The sequence below is a fragment of the Mycteria americana genome, chromosome 3, assembly GCF_035582795.1.
Source record: "Mycteria americana isolate JAX WOST 10 ecotype Jacksonville Zoo and Gardens chromosome 3, USCA_MyAme_1.0, whole genome shotgun sequence".
Lineage (NCBI taxonomy): Eukaryota > Metazoa > Chordata > Aves > Ciconiiformes > Ciconiidae > Mycteria > Mycteria americana.
Genome location: NC_134367.1, coordinates 111,406,333 through 111,426,262, shown reverse-complemented (window position 1 = coordinate 111,426,262; position 19,930 = coordinate 111,406,333). Strand labels below are relative to the sequence as shown.

At 41.8% G+C, this 19,930-nt stretch overlaps 1 protein-coding gene across 1 annotated transcript in view; it reads right to left on the bottom strand.

Annotated features, from left to right (window-relative positions):
• Window positions 1-19,319, bottom strand: part of MSH2 (mutS homolog 2) — a 56,188-nt gene extending 36,869 nt beyond the window's left edge. Inside the window, exons 1-6 of the mRNA XM_075496582.1 lie at window positions 19,060-19,319; window positions 16,121-16,275; window positions 15,436-15,714; window positions 14,958-15,104; window positions 13,529-13,678; window positions 10,953-11,086 (exon numbers count right to left, since the gene is read on the bottom strand). Coding sequence (XP_075352697.1) covers window positions 10,953-11,086; window positions 13,529-13,678; window positions 14,958-15,104; window positions 15,436-15,714; window positions 16,121-16,275; window positions 19,060-19,279 — 1,085 coding nt within the window. The 5' untranslated portion in view covers window positions 19,280-19,319. The remainder of the gene's footprint in view (window positions 1-10,952; window positions 11,087-13,528; window positions 13,679-14,957; window positions 15,105-15,435; window positions 15,715-16,120; window positions 16,276-19,059) is intronic.
• Between the last annotated feature and the right edge of the window lie 611 nt (window positions 19,320-19,930).

Here is a 19,930-nt window from a genome sequence, read left to right as displayed (position 1 = left end):
TGTACTCTGATGACCTCCCTAGCTTCTTAGAAGATTTTGCAATGATTCCCAGTTCTAGACCCAAACAGAGTTTCAAAACTTTTCCTCTGCAAAAACAAGAGAGTCATAGAGACCAAGCATGACCTGGCTCAGTGGTACGGCATGAAAGCTGTCCTGCTTTTTACACAGGCAAGCCACGTAGCATGGAGGAAGAAAAGCTGGTAGTCTGGTAAAGGCAGCTTCAGGCACCCCAGGTTGACACTGAAGGTAATGGTCCCAGCAGCAGCTCCCTCCTTAAACACACATCTCCATTTGCTGTGGCTATGTTAGCTTTCCACCAGTGAGGCTCCCCTGAACTAGATTGCTCTGGAGTGGCTCTGCCAGCTGTGGACAAGCCCAGTTGCGTTTTGATGTTGGCTTAAGCTGGCTAGGAAATTATGCCCTCAAGCCACAGTCCCACAAACACTTCTAAGTTGGCAGAAACCAGCACTGCCATCACAAAAAGTGTGAGGTAGTATTGCTACCTGCTGCTCTTCTCCACCCTGCCATACTTTCTCCCTCAAGTCAGAAGTGAACTCAATCAAGGGATCTCCAGGCAAGTATCCAATGCCCTCAGGATGTATTTAGTACTAGAAATTGGCCTTCATTCCACTGTTACAGGGCAGGTCTTTAGATTGAACTTGCTACGACTGTCTTTTAATCTCAAATGTATTACTTCAAGCAATCATGAATATGCTGACTCCTACTTGCAGTTCTACTGAAGTAGTCCCTCCTAATGCAGAATGCAAGGTTTGATGAGCAGCTTTAGACCCTAGAGGACCCACAGAAATCGCATTGTGCACACTTCCAGAGCACTGGGTACACAAAGTGTGCTATTAAGCAGCTGGACTAAAGTGCTCCACATCAGGCTCCCTGCTGTTTAACCTGAAAGATTAAGCAATATAAGAGAAAGCCGCATCCAAACATCAGTCTCCTGCCTTTTTCTAATTTTCCTAATTAGTCCCCAAACCATCCTACCATGAAAACAATACTGGATGTTTGCAACCTCAGAACGGTCCACTTACAGATAAGTTTTTAAATTCAATAAATGCATTAATTATTCCAAAGAATGAGTTCATTCCTCTACATCAGTTACATTTATATAACATAAAATTAACATGTATCAGGAAAGCAACAGACTCTCTCCCACTTTACATGAATTCCTGCATATACCATTTGAGTATTATGTCAAAGCATAATAATAGTAAATTAAAGCCCTGAGATTACATCGGGGTACCCAGCACAAAATAACTATTTTCTATAACCATCAAGAACAGCTTCAGAAGCTGTTATGTATTGCCTGTGAGGTTGCAAGCTAATGACCTCAGAATAAAAAAAAAAAAACAAACAACCAAACAACAGGATCCTCAGAAAAAGCATCGTTAACTCCAATGTAATGCTTTCTTCCCCAAAAATACTTACTGCAGTCTTATTTATTCTGAAATAGGTTACCAATAATTTGCTGGTTTTGCACAAGTGTTTAAACATTTTCCAACCCCAGCAGATTCAGCAAGGTAAAGAAAACAATTCTTCAGCAGAAAAATAAAATCTTAGGTCTCATCCTTGCCAGCAAGGTACCACTTGACGCAATTAAGATCTTGCTCCTGAAGCAGACTGCTGCACCAGCAATATTTTTAGATACTGAGGGAAGGGAGTGCCTGGCACCATTCTGAAGCATGTGCAAATAAAGCAGCAGCACACAAGCAGAGCTCGCTTTGCCTCCTCTAGCCAGAAAGCATGTCAAAGCAAAGAACTGCAAGGCTCTGAGGTATGCACACAAATTCCCTATGATGAAAAGTAAGAGAAGCAGGAAGGAAACATTTTTTCCTTCATTTATAAGGCAAATTGGCAGCGCTCCCAATGGTACTATCACACACCCATCTTCACATGGCCAAGAGCTGCAGGCTGCAAGCCGTGTTTCAGAGCAATAAGGAGAGGGATCTTCAGCAGCATTTCTACAGGCGGGCACTGACCACAGCTTGCCAAGGGTCCCACTGTTTCTCTCCAGACAGGACAGAAGGCCACCCATGCCCTACAGCAGGGGTTCAAACAGGTCTACCAGTATCTCCCTCGCACAGTTCACTTTGCGGTTGGGACTACTCCATGCTCCCATGGCAGATCAGCCCTGCTCTACGAGACTTGGGTCCTGAAAATATGAAAACATTAAAAGCAAAAGGTACTGTTCCTGTCTATATTCTAAAGAAACTTTCATACACCTGTGCATCCAACCTACACCTACATGATCACCCCAGTCACAGTTAAAACCAAAACCAAGCGTCTTTTATTTCCCATTCTACAGCCTGGGTATATTACTTACAGTAACAGTCAGCTATCCAAGCTATAGAGAACAAGAATAAACCTTCACTTATGTTTCTCAAAAGTTATGTTTCCCAAATAAGAGTAAAGTTTATTTTTTAATTATTACTGAGAACTGCCATTCAGACTGGAGTTTTATGTAACAGCACTATTTAGACTTGATTCGCCACTCCTCCTCATTCTCAGTTAAGAAATAACAAAATTATTACCCTTAAAGAATTAAACAGCTCCACAGAAGAGAAGCTGGGATAAAAAGGGAAAATTCTCACCTTATAGCAACCTGATACTTCACAGAACGATAAACACTATTCCCAACTTTTAAACATGCATGCATGTTTTAAGATCCATCAGCAAAGTTGAATTTCGAATACAGGATGTTTTACACAGCAAATCCTCTCCCACCTCAAAAACCTGGCACAATCTTGCTGGACTAAAGTGTCTTTTACCCTCAAGTAACTTTACAGACAAAAATGATAAGAGGATCTTTCATAAAACAAGATTCTCTAAGTATCTCCTAAACACTTCGGCAGAAACACGTTTTCTGTCTTCCCAATGTTACAAGAGACTTGATTTATTAATTTATTTCCATGCACACATTATTCTTCATAAAATTTCCACAGTCTGTCCTCTGTAGGAGCTAAAAAATATACAAGTAGCATCTTCATAGTGAATTTGTCAGAAAGGCAGCAGGTTTATTGAGCAATGGTAGTCAACAGCTCCATGCCACAGATTCAGACACTTTTCCAATGCAAGGATAGGCAGATATCAAATTTATCCTCCTGTAGCAAGCCTGATAATCCAACTCACAATATAAATTAAATGTAATATAAATTAAAAGTCAAGATACCAAGAGAAAGCAAACACTTACAAGTCAGATCATAAAATCTGAAGAACAGGCTTTTGGTATTGCTTGATCTGCATTTAAGAAGATGTTAATCTTCACATGTTTATGATGATAGCAGGTCATGGACCAGCTGCAGAGGAGCAAAAGGATTAATTTTAGATGGCAACTTCCCTCACTTTTTCATGGATTAGTTTTCATGAGGTGAACATGCCAAACCAAATTATTCTGTAGCTGTAAGACCAAAAAAAGGGAGCAGCAGGAGCTGAAGGCCAGAAAGGGGAACTGGGGTTGCCCCTTTTGGCAACTGCCTAGTTTTACTGGATTAGAAGCTATACGACATTATACTCGATTATTTTAGCATGCTTAATTCCCCATCAAAAGATGAACCAAGCAGCTATATGAACACTAGTGCCAGTGCCAATAACAAGGGAACTGGTGACAATCCACAGTCAGGGAAAGCATGACTACACCTTTTGATTTAAATAGTTAGAGACAGTGTCAGCCAACTATGAAACAACTCTGTGTCACAGGTTGCTGCATGATGGATAAGAGTCAAAAGCAAACAAAAAACCTTCACACTGAATTCTGACCATGGAAGACCAAGGAAATCCTACACACAGAACAGCTAGTGTGAGCAAGTGTCAAGGACATGAAGGCAAAAATATCCTAATTTAAATAAAGACAAGAAAAACCAGTTTCACAATACTTTTTTTTTTTTTTTTTTTTTTTAAAACATTGCCATTCCATCAACATAGTATTTAGGCTTCTGGAAAACAAATGCCCATCTTTTAAGAATTACTAATAAACCTCCATTTCTTATATGATAACAAATGGAGACAGGAGAGCAAGAACTCATCAAGTACTGTACAGTCATGGGCAACTTCGTAAACTCCATATAGTGAAACTGCCCCACCCAAAACCTTTCAGAGAAACCAAAGGTGAAAAGCAGCTAAGGCTGCTTCTCAGCATAACGCCTCATACTGCAGAGGTTTTGTGCCAGTCTTCCTTATTAATTAAATACAGCATTTTGGGATCCAGTGATAAAACAATATTACTCCATGGTCTTCAAAGACTAGAGACAGCTGAGGAAAGTATTTCCATTATTATTTTTTGTAAGTGTTTTCTTCCTTGCAAGTTTCCATATGTTATTAAAATTAAGAGGTTAAGTTTATTACACTCCATCAACACTAATACTCTCTTAAATTGCTAACCTGTGCATTTCTTTAAACTAGTGCAGACTAAGAGCACACTGAACAAGTTCTATTTCTTTACTGTAAAAAACAAGTATTTCTTGATTTTCATTCATTCTGTACAGAGGAGAAACTCAAAACTGTATGTAAACAAAACATTAAAGACTTTTACAACCCTTATACATGATAAATGAAATCAAATTACAAGTCAAGACAAAATTATCTTGCCAAGAGCTTCCGTTGCAGTTTCCTAACATGCCACCTTTCTAATGTTTGTAGATATAAATTAAACAGAGCAGAAACAGTAATAAGTTCACTGTTCTTTCATGGAGAATATACCATATTCCTGTATACAATGTTCAAATTAGTGACTGCCAAGGATACTGTGACAAACCAGAGAGCTTTGCACACGTACATAGTAAAAGTTTTCAGATGGTCACACTCTAACTGGAAACTTCATTAGCTTACAGCTGTGATTTAAAACAAAAAATCCTGAATAATTAAACACAGATTCTAAGTAAAATTTAACTACTGCAGTAATTACCATTCACCTCCTTTTGGAAGGCTGAGAGCAAAAGAACAGTATTGCAGCTACAGATTCACATCTCCCTAAATAAATAGCAATTTTATTATTTCTTAAAAATCTGAAAACCAATTTGACATTTCAACCAAATTTTAGTTTAATTTTCATTTCCCTTGAGCCTCAACATTCAGATACAAAAGAAACTGACTAAAAGCTTAATCCTTCTATTTATTTTGCACCAAGTGAGGACTTGTCAGGATGAAGTGGGAGAGCTGGAAGTATCAACTAGGAGATACTATGACTACCTGCTCCAGTGCTGCACCACTGAATGCCACCTATAATTGACAGATTTGCAATGCTGATTGCTGATCCTTGACCTAGAAGACAAATTATTTGGATAACACGCAGAATACAAACAGCTTTTAGGCACTTCTCTAGCTCAAACAGCAACACCGTCTTTCCCACACTTGAAGGTGTCATGAAAGGAGTCTTTTTTCAGCTCATTTACATCACCCTGTTCCCTCCTCAAACAAGAAAACTAAAAATAAGTCTCTTGCAACACAAGCATCTAAGCTTTTTAATAGTTTTCAAGTGCCTGGGATTTTGATGGAAATTCCTTCTTAAAGATGTGGCCTGCCTGACATGTGCTTGACTAGCAGAGCTTTTGTTTAATGTTTCGAGATAGCATTCACTGTCAACATCAGTTTTACAAGCAAACCCAAATGAAAATACAGGTTATCTAGTAGTTTTGAAAATAGTAAACATAGGTGAAGGGAAGGGAGAGGGTTAAAGAAGAAGCATTGAGAGCTTCAAGCTCCAAACATTTCTCTAGGGGACTTAGAGATGTTAACTTTTGGAATGACAAGGGTAACATTTTTCTAACATTTCTAGTGGCTTACTGGGAAGCCAACACCATTTTCATGTCACTGGAATGACAACTTCTTTCATGCGAAATATTCATTGCATCATGATCTGCATGACAATAACAAATCACACTTCTGTCTTCCAACTAGCTCAGATTCAACCTGTATTTCAGAAGCTTCTTTACAGGCATTAGGGACACTCCCAGAATTTAAAGTGCATTTTAATTAAGCCATTTAGACAAACCTCCGAGTTGGTCACATTCTCCCCTCCCTTACTGAGGATGGAGGCCACCACCTACTAATTTAACTGCCTGAAATCAGTCTGTTGCTGTGGAGAAGTACTGACCTGTACTCAGATAAATACTGAAGGTCTTTCCAGAGCTGCTAACCACAATGACAGAAGCAACAAAGCCTATCTGCAATGCTTTGCAGGGACAGCTGCAGGTTAGAAAAGAACACAAAAGTAGAGAAAACCTATCACAGAACAATTTACATTGGAAGAGAACTCAAGGCCTCTAGTTCCAGCCCTTGCTCAAAACAAGGTTAATTTCAGATGAACACTGAACAAGAACAGAGATCCCTCCTTCTCTCTGAGCACACATTCCAGAGTCTGACCATCCTCATGGTGAAGATTTTTTTTCTTTATATCCAGCTGGAGGATCCTTTGGTGAAGCTGGTGCCTGTTTTGTCTCATGCTTTTGCTGTGCCCCTGCAAGAAGCACCCAGCTTCACCTTCTCTATGACTCCCACTCGCTAGGCAGCTGAAACCAGCAGTTAGGTCTGCCCCTTAGTCTTCTCTTCTCCAGACTACAAACCCAGCTCCCTCAGCTTCTCCTCATACACCACGTGCTGCAGCTCACGATCCTGCTCAGTGGCTCTCCGCTGGACCGGCTCCTGTTTGTCCATCTACCTGTACTGCAAGCCCCACACTGGATACAGTGCTCTAGATGCTGCCTCAGAGCTACCAAGCAGCTATGAACAATCACGTTCCTCAGCCTACCCTTAACTAGCAGAGCCCGGTGCACGGTCACCCTTCGCTGCTGCAAGGGCATGCTGCCGACTTGCCTGCCAGCACGTGCGAAGATGCAAGTATAGTGCTTCACTCCAGTGTGCTGGGGTGGCTCAAGTCCTCCAAGAGAGCCAGGACCTACGATCACGTTTCTTCCTGTTGTCTCAAGGCAGCTTTGTCCACTTCTTCATCTTGATGGGGCACGTGTGCTGCAGATGCTCACTGTAATGCCCCCCACCTTGCTGTCCTGTAAACCTGACCCGTAAGCTCTTGATAAGGCCTGCTGCCCCCTCTGCAGCAGAGCTCTGCACATTCAGGCCATACCTCTGCAGAAACACAACCCCTCCATCTTCCCTGCCCAGCCTTCGTAAAGAGCATGCACTGCAGCACTCCAGTTGCTTGATCACATTTCTGCAATCCAAGGGAGGTCACAGGCCTGCAACCCACACAGACTTCTCATTTCACCTGGTCTTTTCTCATCCATGCTGTGTATTCATGTGCACCTGAGATGAGCCCCCAGTCACACGGCTTCTGAGCTATCCCATATGCATTACCCTACTCTGTCCCTCCATTTATCTGTTAGAGAAAGCATATGTTAGGTTAACTTATTACTAAATAAAGCCCTGTAAAGGCATTCAAGCCTGCCCACACTAGCTAGCAACAAGTTGCTTTTTTTTTTTCCCCATTTTTAAACAAGCTGCTACTTTGTCATTCAAGACTGATTCATGAGAATGTTCTACAAACTTGGAAATTTTACCCTGCTAGCCATTGATTCACCTCAAGCTTCCTAAATCTATTATTTTCTGACTCTGTTAGAGATAGGACTGGTTTCTACAATTCGGCCCCCATGCAGCATAGTATTTAGGAACACAAGAGAAAAGCTCAAAACAGGCTTGAATCAGAACAGGTGATGTTAAGAGTACAGCCTGTAACTCCTCTGGAACTGAGACCCCTGCACCTTTTCTACTACAGGACATAGATATTTAAAAGGTTCAGTCACAGTATGCATAGAGGACTAAAAAAGTCAGCCAGAATTTCATATCTGTGCTATGCACAAGTGTCAGATAGTTTCCCCCCAAAACTAGAAAAAAAATAAGTATATTCAGCATGAGTTCCCTTCTTAGGGCATAACAAGCACTATTTCACATTCTGCCACATTTCTCAGACTTTCCAGTTTCTGAAAAACAAACATGACATACTGAAGTTGCTTGCTGTATTACAGTCAATCGTGTTACACAATTAATAGACGTAATTGCACTTCCTGCCCCTGCAACTACATTTTAATTCACGAATATGCTGACTATAATGCAAGGAGCAAGAACCTCATGTACTTGCCTTCTGAACACAGCACATGGGAGAAGTAAGGCTGTGTCTTGTACGCTTATGACTGATAATTATTTTTTTAATCATGGAAAACCAGCCAGACATGGGCAGAACCCCACGTCTTTCAAGACAGACAAGTATCAGGAACCCCTGTTTTCTTAGTTCTCATTAGGAGCTGTTCCAGTAGATAAACATTATTTTATCTGAAGCATAAGCACTATGTACATTAATTTGTGTTGTTACTGTATCTATGGTTAATATGGACTAATGACATAATGTTGTGTTCTCTTTATCCATAAATGTTAACAGCACATTGCAGGTTACAAACTACTGAAAGATGACCCACTTAGCTCCAAAAGATGACTTGCACCACCTACAGGTCTTCGCAGAAGGTTGCAAGAGTCTAACTTTTAAGTTTTTTAAATAAACAGTCAGACATCCATTCTAAACTACAAGAATAAAAGTTACGTCAAAATACCTCCTGAATAAGCAAAACAACAGGCTTACTCCAAAACACTGCCATCTAACATCAGCCCAACCTAGGTAGTTTAGCCTAGGTTTGTACTGGTTAGTGTTAAATGGGGTGCTTTGATGTGGCACACTTCAAGCTAAGAAATTATCAGTAACTCACCTTGATGACAAAGGAAGCACTGCTTTTCTGTGAACAGTAAAGGAACAGAAGTCCAGATATTTCCTTCTCAAACTATCTATATGCTCTAAATTATAGTCTGTAATTCTTAAAACAGCCACAATATACAGTAGAGCATATAGAAAACAACTTGGCAACCGCCAATCTTTCCAAAGATATTTGAATCTGTCAGCACATCTCATCAGTCCCAATAACAGCTTCTCTTATTATGCTTGTTCCTTTGGATTAAAAAAGAACAGTCCTACACGCTTTGAACAGCATTAAGATTGGGAAGATGGCACACCAGCAGTTTACGAGTAAAATACATTGCTTTTATCCCAAAGCCAAAGAATTACATTCACCAAAGTACTATTTGAAAGCAAGATGCATTAAGACAGGGTTAGCTATGCTGCAGAATAAACTGAAAAGCATGACTATAGTCATACTATATTATTTCAGTGTCCGTAATTACAGATTAAAACAAACTACTTTTAGTTGTAACCCCGACGATTCTGTGGCTGGGCACGATACAGGAGGTTATCAATGGGCCTCTTTCAACCTCGTAACACTTGGATACACCAACCTTTACAAGCTTCACTAAGAGCTTAACTCCATTGAATTACTCCCCTCCGCCTTTAAATATAGCTTTTCCTAAATGCAGTCAACATTAGCCGTACAGGATCGCAACACAAAATGTAGAGATGATCATAACCTCTACAAAACAGGTCAAGTTACATTTTCTGCCCATAATTTAACCCCAGCTTTATAAAGAAAACACCGTCTCTCTTCCAAACTTGCAGGACTTCTGATGCACAGCAATGAGCAAACAAGTCTGATACAAAAGTTAACATTTCCAATGTTTACTTTGACATAAGAAAACTACAAATGGGAGTAATAACTTTCAACATCTTAAAACCAACATAACCATAAAATTAAAGTTGGCTTAGATCTTAGGATCCAAGACTGACAGAAGTAGATGATCCTGGGCACATAATCAAGAACTAATGATGAAACCTCTTGTAACACATGTTAAGAATAAGATACAGCATTCAATAAACCTGGGGACAAATATTTCAGTGTCACATTAATAACATTTCTAGGTGTTCTCTGATCAAGTTATTAGGTACCATTCTGCAAATGGTTAGAGAAAGTACAAAAATTTGTTGAAGAGAAGCAAAACAACTCAGTCTCCACAAATCTAGAGAGAGAACTACTCTTTGCATAACTTCTTTAAACATCAATGTGCCCAAGCCAAAATTTCTTTTTTGGTAATAGTGATCTGTGCTAAAGCCCAACAGCATATACAGGCATACCTGTAATGCCTTATCTGAAGTATGAGCCTTAGAGAAGGTACCAAAGTTAAATTCAGTTTTCTGGCCTCTTCTGCTTTGTCAAGATACACGTTAACATACATTTGGTGGTGCATCAACCTGCTGTTCAATTGAGTTGCATGAAGTTTGGTTTTAGATGATAAGAATATAGCTATATTTGGCACGAGTTTAAAAAAAGTGTAACTTTTGTTTGCATGGTGAACATAAGAGATAAACACACACGCACTGCAGGAATATGGCCATTGCAGTTTCCTTTCTGAAGGACTAAGAATTATCTGTACATTCTCAGCAGAGATTTGCCAGATTCTCTAAGGCTTTGTATTAACTGATACTGCTATCTACTGGTAGGGCAGAGGCATGGTGACAGGCAGCAGTATGAAAGAGCAAGGAAGAAAAAGACCACTCATATTTGCGCCACAATATCTAGGCAAGATATAGTAAGAGTGCCCCAGTGCAACCAAAGGTAGTTTTTTTCTGGAAATAGGAAGAGGTCACTACTGCTTAATTGTTTGTGTGTTTTGTTGATTTTTTTTTTTAATTGGTAAACTGGAAGTAACATCAAAATATTATTACACAGATTGAGATTTGCAGTATGAATAATAGTTAGGAAGTGGCTGCTACATTGCCTTAGCCTATAGCATGAATCATTTCATCACCTAAACATATCATACCTCCTCTTTAAAATGTCATAATCATAAAAAGCATTTAATCTAACAGTAATCAGTCAATTTGCATCTCAGAGAAAGACGTTTCCTGCTCTGTTTAACTACAATGTGTTACAGGATAGCACGCAAAAACCTCCAACCACCATTATTTCTTGGTTGTAGTATTTTTTGCTTAAAAAGAAAGAGCCTTCTGTAAAATAGTTACTAACTTGCGTAATCTATCAAACATATAATACTGTTACCTTTCTTCAATTCTATTCTTGTCCATAAGTGGTTGTTTGATCCACTGATTAACTAGTCTTTGTCCTTGAGGGGTTCTGCATTTATTTAGTAAACCAGCTAGAGACTGTGCAGTGTTAGCATTTTCCACAGAACTCTAGAAAGGGAGAGAAAAAAAAGAAAAAAGAAAAAAGTTAGTGAAGTTTATTGACACCTGCTGAATGGCACTCAGCTTCACTCCCTAGGAACAGATAACAGATCAGTGTTTTTTCTGCATTCAACTTGGCACCCATCAAAAAAAGCAAATGAAACAGCATGGCATTAAAGCACTTATACTCTGGTCCCTGGAACATGGCGAATGAGGAATAGGTTTGTCCATTTTGAAACTACCTGACTGAACAGGAAAGATAGAAACATGCCTAGTCACTGGGCAGTTTGCCCTTTGAACAAGAAAAGTGGAAATATACCTAGATATTTGCTAGTTTGCCCTTCGTAAGGTCAAAAAATAGGGGTCCTGTCCATCAAAAAAAAGCAGCAAGAGACAAGACTTGGGTTCAAGGGTTTTGGTTGGAGATCTCTGAGGGGTGCCGGTGAGGGTGGGGTGGGGGGAAGGACAGACACAACAGAATGAGGTAATGGGAAAGAACACATTTATCCAAATTCTCTCAAGCTTCCCCAGATCATCTTTGGAGTACTATAAACATCTCTAAACTTACTCTGTTCAGATTATAGTTTACTATCTATAATTTAGGTTTATTATTAACTGGACTCAAGACAGCCTTTTGGCTTGAGACAGCGTTTTTCTTGGGGTTTTGTTTGTTTTTTGCACAAACAGCTAGGAAGCAAAAATTTTCTGTAACATTGAAAAACAGCAAACAAGCTTGTTTCAACTCTTAACTTTGAAATTAAAATCTCAATCCTCTCTACCCAAGAACACCTGCAATTAAAACAACAGGCAAGCATTCAACCAGGAGCACGTCTGGATGCCTGTAAACACCTGGTATGTAGAACTAGCATCACCACAACAGTGAGGAGGTATACTGACACATTTAACCCCTGGAAAATCTAATCTCTAAAGTGGATGTGCCTATTTTCAGTGTTCTGGACAGTATTACACGTGAAAATCTTCTGAATCCAAGAAAGTGTCATAGAGTACATATATTATACACGAATAACCTACTTCAGCACATCCAAGTTGGAAGGCTAAAGTTTCATATAATCAACTCCATCTCCTGCACCAGAAGAACTTTACCTACATACCTCAACTTACAACTCAAATGACAAAATATTTTGCCTTTGCTTTAGCGCCTACCCAAAACCTCCCCACAGCCAGCCTGCCATACAGGCAACAATGCAGCTTCCTGTTACAGGGCAAACCCCTTGTTCCAAAGCTCACAACAGCCCCTAAAGACAGACATGGCAGTGTATTTCCTATCACAAAACGCGTAACCTGCAAGGGCTTACAAAGGGATGTAGCTAAGACAGTGCTGAACTTCCTAGAACACCTCCATAAAGCTTGAGAAGAGATATAATTTTTGCTTCATTCCCTAGACAGTGGCACAGAATCAGGAAATAAAGCAAAAAAAAAAAAGTCAGAACATCTCTCTCCAGGGTTAACCAGCTCAAATGTTGAATATATGCTCTTTTTTCTTCCAGAAATCCCTCTAAGGTAAACAGGGGACCATATTTGTGATTTCTTCCTATAAACCTGAAACTCAAGTAGATTTGCCCCTAGCAAAGATCACTAAGCAGGGTTTACTAACATGAAAACAAAACAGAAAAGCTCATATAACACACCACTTTGAGTCCACATTTTCCTACAACTATAAAAAGGGGCAAAGCAGAAAAGCAGATGTGGTGGGAGGTATGGAAAAGGCTGGTAACCTGCTTGGATTTGTAGAAAATGTGTGTAAAAAGTAAAATTGACACTGGCCAGTTAGCATGCCACAGTGCTTTCAGAATGTTTTTAAGTACTTTCCTGTTCATTGCCCCACCTGCAGCAGCCAGCCCTCCCTTTCCATCACCACCAGCAGTGCTCCTGCCATACGCTTCCTGTTCCCCTAACACTATCTAATCCAGGCTTCTATTCTCTTTCCCCAAAACAGCACTACTGTATAACGCAACTGTGCTTTGGATTTTCCTATCATACCACAAAACTACAGAACTCTCCTGCCCTCCCACACCCCAAGTCTGCTCCTGCCACTGGAGATGTGAACTTCTCTGACTAAAACGAAGGAAAGTCAAAGCATTCCTCCCACTGCTTAGCCGGACTCCTCAGCAGCTACAAGCATGAGGTACTTCTACAGCTCTTCCCATATCTGCATTCTGCATAGACCCTTGTTTGTGGCCACTTCCTACCTCCTTGATGATCTTCTCCTCTACATTCAAAGCTAGCTAACAAAAAACATAAAAAGGTGGTAACAGTGGCTAACAGTGTTTAAAACACACATTGTACAGGAGTAGCTGAAAACAAAGCTAAAATGTAGAAGTTGCCATCAATCAGGATCTGAGGAGTTGTGATTGGGCAGGCAGGCTACTTATCAAGCAGCTAAATAAGTATACTGCAAGGCACTTACCAATTCAAATGTGCATTTCTTACCTGAAAAAGGTTGAGGGCTTGAACAGCTGCATTATCTAGAACCATATATTGGCTAAGATCAAAAGTAGTTAGTTCAAATTGTCCAAAATTAGACTCATCTGACAGCAACTCTAAAAACTTGATAATGGCCGACAAAGACGAAACAGCAACCTGAAGTAAAAAAAAAAAAAAAAAAAAAAAAAACCACACCACATTCTAGTTAGAAACACTCCTGAATTGGGGAGTATTTGATAAATGCCCCTAGAAAATTACAATCAGAGAAGACTTTGAGCCATGTCAATTCCAGCAGGGCTATGAGAGACTTATCCTGTTTGACAAGACTTCGTTTTCGTAGGGGCGTTCTATGGCACTGCAGCATCTTTCTAGGTAGGTGCAAGAACAACGAACTAGATATTTGCACAATCTGATAAACAAAATGTGAAGTGCATGCCTCGCCAGATTTCCAAAGCTCTTATCAGGATGTTTCTGGCTCAGGAACACAAATAAGTTATTGCAGATAAATGAGATATCATGGATCATCTCAGGACATGGTTTCAGGGTTAGTTTTCAGGCAGAACAAGGATCTGATCTGACTCACTGCATGGTGTTACAAACACTAGTGCCAGCACAAAAGAGAGGCAGCAGCATGACTGACTTGTTCAGCTGCAACACACTTCAAAAAATTTTAACCTGTTATGAAATCACACATTAAGGAGAATAACTCTGTACCTTACACCTGCAGTGAGCATCAGCAGTGAAGGGTATTTTAAAACATGTTTATTTCAAGCAAATTACCTCATTTGCAGCTAAGAACAAACATGTTCAGTTCACATGCAGGCACTAAATGGTATGCTTGAGCCATAAGATTATATAAAACACAAAAATATTATCATAAACATTACTTTGTTTTCAAATACCAATTTTCCTGTTATGCAAAATAATCAACGTATTATATTTCAGTCCTTAGGCCAGATATATTATGAATAGGAAGCACCTCTTGTGCACTTTTTGTGTGTCTTTTTGTGTCTTTGTGTGTCTCGTGTGTCTTGTGTCTTTGTGTGTCTCGTGTGTCTTGTGTCTTTGTGTGTCTCGTGTGTCTTGTGTCTTTGTGTGTCTCGTGTGTCTTGTGTCTTTGTGTGTCTCGTGTGTCTTGTGTGTCTTTTTGCTAACCAGAGTTTACTACTTCAAAGAGATAAGTGAAGGGTTTTCTCCTTTTTTTCCGGGACTGCTGGAAGCCAGCTTTGACACAGACTCAAGCTGAGCAGAACTGCTAAACTTCAGCAAGAATGTAGCTTAATATACCACGGGTTGTACAATATACTTTCCCAGAAGTATGGGAATCCAGCATAAAACAGGACCAGTGAGGATAGAGGAGATCAGCTCACAACACATGCACACACCACTCTGCTTCTAAAAAACACGAGCACATTAAACATTGCTCTGCGCTCACCTGCTTTTCCATCTCTGGCAATGCTGCACTATTCATTTGTTCTTCTTTTTTCGATTTTAACAAGCGATTGAGATCCTGAACAATATCTTTTGTTGTGAAATCTGCCTTCTTCCTGTCTGTAATCAGGATCCCTCCCCTCTGAACAACCTGTTGTCCATAAACACACACAGTTATCAATTACTTTCAATATCCAGGGGACAGATGTTCATCACATAGAAGCAAACCCTGAAGAGAGATGTATTTACTGCTAGATTGCAGAGAGAATGACAGACAAGGTTTTACCCTTAGAATAACTTTTGCTGATTAAAATGCAAATGAGTCAACAGACAAATAATACATTTTGGATGTGTAAATCAAAACTTCGAGTTAAAGTATCGCTCCTTCATTTTTCCATAAATCATGGAGCCTAGCTAATAAGCTAGAATACAGCTTTTTAGATAAAGTTTTGTCTAACTGTAAGCCACAATGGTTCCCTTACTTGTCGTAGTTTTCCCATCTCTCCTGCAGTCTCTCCTCCTGGTAGGACACACTCCTTCGGTCCTAGTTGAACCAGTAGAGCTTCAAGGTTTGAGAACTGATCATTATCTGGGAACTCGCAGACGCTCAATTTTCTCAGCGTAGTGTCGACATACCCCACTCCTACTACTCTTTGTCCATCAGTAGTAGACAACTTAACCCCCACAACCCCAATGGCCGTTGACATATCATTGTTGGCAAAGAGAACTTCCTCAAACTGGGCAAGATTTCCTGGAGAACCCTATTTAGAAAAGAAATATACTTTTAAAAAGTGTGTATATACACACATACTTTTTTTTTCCTTTAAAAAGGACAACAACTGATAAAACTAAGTACTGAACAGTCCATTCATATAAAACATACAACTGTTCTATTTTTTTAGCCATTAAAATTTTACATATCATCTACACAAAGTGAACTACTTCAGGTTTCCTTTATTTCCCAACCTATGGCAAACATACAGAACAAGCTCTTCCAGCCTTAGAGCAGTAGAAAATACAGGGATATCTAACAGACTGCATGATTTACCATCATCCCACCAACGTCAGTCCCTGAAAATCCCAAAACTCCAAGCTGAAGGGCTCAGGAAAAAGTTATGTTTTTCCTCCTTTCATCTCACAATTATAAAGAAAGGTTGAAAGTTGTACCTTGTATGCTAAATACCAGTCATTTTCTTTGGTAGATTTACTCCCTGCTTTGTTCTTGTAAACTTCAACTCTGTAATGACGAACCAGAAGCAGATCTCTCACAAAAGATTCAAAGTTCATTTTACTGAGCACAACACTCTCAAGCTTCTGAGTTCCTACAAAAGAGGAAAAAAGAAAATGATGAGATACCCTAATTGTTCATAAAGACTATTTTCCGTAATCAAAATCCCCAAGAACAGCCTTCAGGAAGGACACTATTCTAACATCAAAGAAGCAAACATGTAAAAATCCATGAAGCGACACAAAACCACAACATTCAACTGGTTAATATTAAGAATGAAGAAAGCATACTCCATATCCAAATAAAAACAATGTTCATTTCCAAATTTCACTAAAACTATATGTACATATATACAGAGAGATCTGTTCCTCTCACCCATCCCCTCTCCTTACAATATTCTTCATTTGGTTTTCTAATTAATGTTTCATGCATTTTAATCTAATGAGTGGTGGAAGCTTGCTACAGGTTTTCCTTCCGGATAACATCTTTTCTTTCCTGGTTAAGCCACTTCTGTTGACAGAACAGACTGTGATCCTAGTCACACTCAGAAAATGGCAAGACACATGGGCCAAGACATTTCCCTTTTATCACAACATATACTGTAAAAACAACATAATCTGAAAAAAGTTTAAAAGTTTACGTTAAAACCTAACTTAGAAAGTGCCTAATGGACAAACTTCTTGCTTCTGTTCCTGTAAGGGTGCAGGCAGATGATGCAGTTGAACAAATTTGGTTTTGTACAGCTGCCAAGAGGAGCAATACCATTTCTACTTCCCCACCTCCTGTGCCACCTCTGGCACCAGCCTACTCACAGAATAAGATAATTCCACTACTAAACAAATTGGGGTTTCGGGTGGGTATATTAAGTTTTCTGCCAGATCGGCAAGTGGAATTAACTCAGACTGGTGTCAGATACATGAGAGTTAGATGACACATAAAGTAAGCACAAGCAATAGATAGGGATTATCACATCCCTCTTTTCAGCACCATGCCTTCATTGCATTTGAGGCTCTTCCTCCCTTTACATGAAAGATGTTAAACAGCAAAGTTCCACGCCCATAAGAACTTATGGGTTTATTTTAAATAGGGTTTTTTCATTTTCTTTCCTCTTCTTTCCTCAAATCTCTAGTAAGACTTTTTTTGGAAGCAGGTAAAAAACTAATTCCACATAATTACGTTCTCTTTCCCAGTGCAGAACTGTCCAACAAAAAACAGTTTTTCTTTTTCTCAGCTGAGACTATGTAATACACTAGCAGGGGGCAGCTGAAGCTGTGTGCTTTGGAATCATTCTGAAAGCAAAAAAATGTAGTTTTATGCTGACTTTTAGTTGGATATGCCAGATAAGGCTTTAAAGGTTTTAAAATCAGAGCTGATAGTCACAGGCTTACATCTGTGAAGTGATCACTTTTAAATGGAACACAAAAATAATACTGATGCATGTGTTTCTAGTCTGAAGACCTATCAAATTCCACACTTGAAACTACCAAGCTCTACAACTTCTCCACAAGTTGTTTTTTTTGTGAGGTTTTTTGTGGTTTGGGGGAGAGGTTGGGGTTTTTTTTTGTTTTTTAAATATTAGCTCTTCACTTGCAATGGAAAGTGAAAAGCACATGAGAATGTCATTCCCTTTTTAATACCCCTGCACACACACAAAAAAAATCATTTATAAACAGGTTTATTTTGCAAAGTATAAGCCAATAACTGCAACATTATGTTCCTCAAGATTAAGGACAATACTAAGGTTTGCCTCTTCTGACAAGATAATTTATCTCAATGCTCTTACATCTGACATCTGCAAGCTCCACCGTCTTATACCAAGAGACAAATAAAAAGCAACAGAGGGCGGATGGAAGAGAAAATCTTATGCAATACGTAATGAAATGTTATTCACTTCTGCAGGCCATCATTAGCCAAGTGTGCTGTTACCATTGTTTATCTGTCACCTGTGCTATAGAACTGTATGAGCCCCGTCCTCAGTTATCACAGAAAATATCATGCAAACATTTTCACAAATGGAAATCTACCAACGCGCTCGAAAGATGTTATTAACTGCTGTTAGCCTATGCAACATGTTGCGTTCAACTATCCACATCTGACAGTCCTGTAGCACGAGCTTATGTGACAAGCGCTACATACTCAGAATCGTGCTTTCTGCTGTAGATACCTTCCTACGTTTGTACACCTACATCTGTCACAGGCGTCCTACTCAGAATGGCTACTAATTATCATTTCAAAGCTGCAAGAGAGTGAAGAAGAAAGATTTGCACTCAGTTATACTAGCTTCCAAGCCACAATGAATCAGAGCGGACATTAAAATCCAGGGATCTCTTAATATCTCCCTTCCCACATTCATCAACACAGACAACAGCAAAGGCAGTGGCCTTCGCTCTCAGCAATGCCCGGGGTGCTGCAGGCTTCAGCAGCCCAGTGCCTGCCAGCAGTTATACAGTGACCTAGAGCGGGAAGAAAACCGCAGCACCCCATGCTCTCTCGCCCTGACAAGGTCCCAATCTTTGAAAAATGACGCCACGGAGAACTTAAGCCCAAGGCAGCCACGAAATACCACGACTGAACGCGAAAACACGCAGCGCCCCGACCCGAGCGACATCCCGGAGGCCCTGCCCTTGAGAACACGCCACTGCTGCACCGGCTGCAACCAGGGGCAGCTGCTGTCGCCGGCACCCACCGCCGCCTGGCCGCGGGCGGCCCTCCCGCTCCCTCCTTCCCGGCCACCCGCGGCCGGGCGCCCGACACCGCCCGCCCCTCCACAGCAAGGCCCGGGGGCGGGAGGGGCGAGTCCAACCCGCCGCCCGCCCCCGCACCGCTGCCCCCCGCCGCCCCTCAAGCCCCCGGGCCCGGCCTCCCCCGCCGCACCCACCCGGTGCCCCGGCCAGCTGGCGGATGACGGCGCGGGTGCGGAAGAGCTCGCGGGCGGCCAGCCGCGCGTCCGCGCCGTGCACCGTGTAGTAGTCGCCGCGCTCGAAAAAGCGCACGGTGGTGTCAGGCTTCTCGGGCAGCGAGAGCACGGCGCGCACGAAGCCCGCCTCGGCCCCCGCGCCCTCCGGCCACACCGCCTCCCGCGACGGCTCCACCGCCATGCTGCCGCCTCCCGCCAACGGCCGCCGCGCGCGCACCGACCCGCCCGCGGCGCACGCGCGCCAGCGGCGGCACCCAATCGCTGCGGGGCCTGCGCAGCGCGTCGCGCGCGCCCCGCCCCTATAGGGCGCCCGGGCGCGCCGTGGGGGGTAGCCGCGTGCCTCGGGGGAGCGGGGAGGGCTGGGCCTTCCCGCGCGCCGTCCGCTGCCATGGCAACGGCGGGGCGGTGAGGGCCGCAGGCGGCCTGCCGCCGGGCCCCCGGGGCTGGCTGCTCCCTCTCGGTGGTCGCCGGGGAGGCGGGCGAGGCCGGGGGCGCCGTGCCAGTGCTCGGTGCTGCCTTCATCTCAGCGCCGAGACCCATGCGGTGATAGGAGTTGTGTGTTTGTGTGCAAGCTCACGTCAAAGCCGCAGTACGCAGGCCTCGTTCACGCAGGCAGGCAGTCATCAGAGGTCTTCCCAGAAGAGGAAGGGAGCCCCGGGCAGCCATGCTGAGGTGGTCGCTCCACTTACTTCATGAGGAGGAGAGTGTCCTGTGGACCAGGAGCGTGGAGGCCTGCAGGGCTCAGCGTGCCGAGGAGCTTCATAGGCTGTCAGAAGGCAAATGCTGTAATACAGCCTGAGTACGGGGCTGTCATTTGACTTAGGAAGGAAGA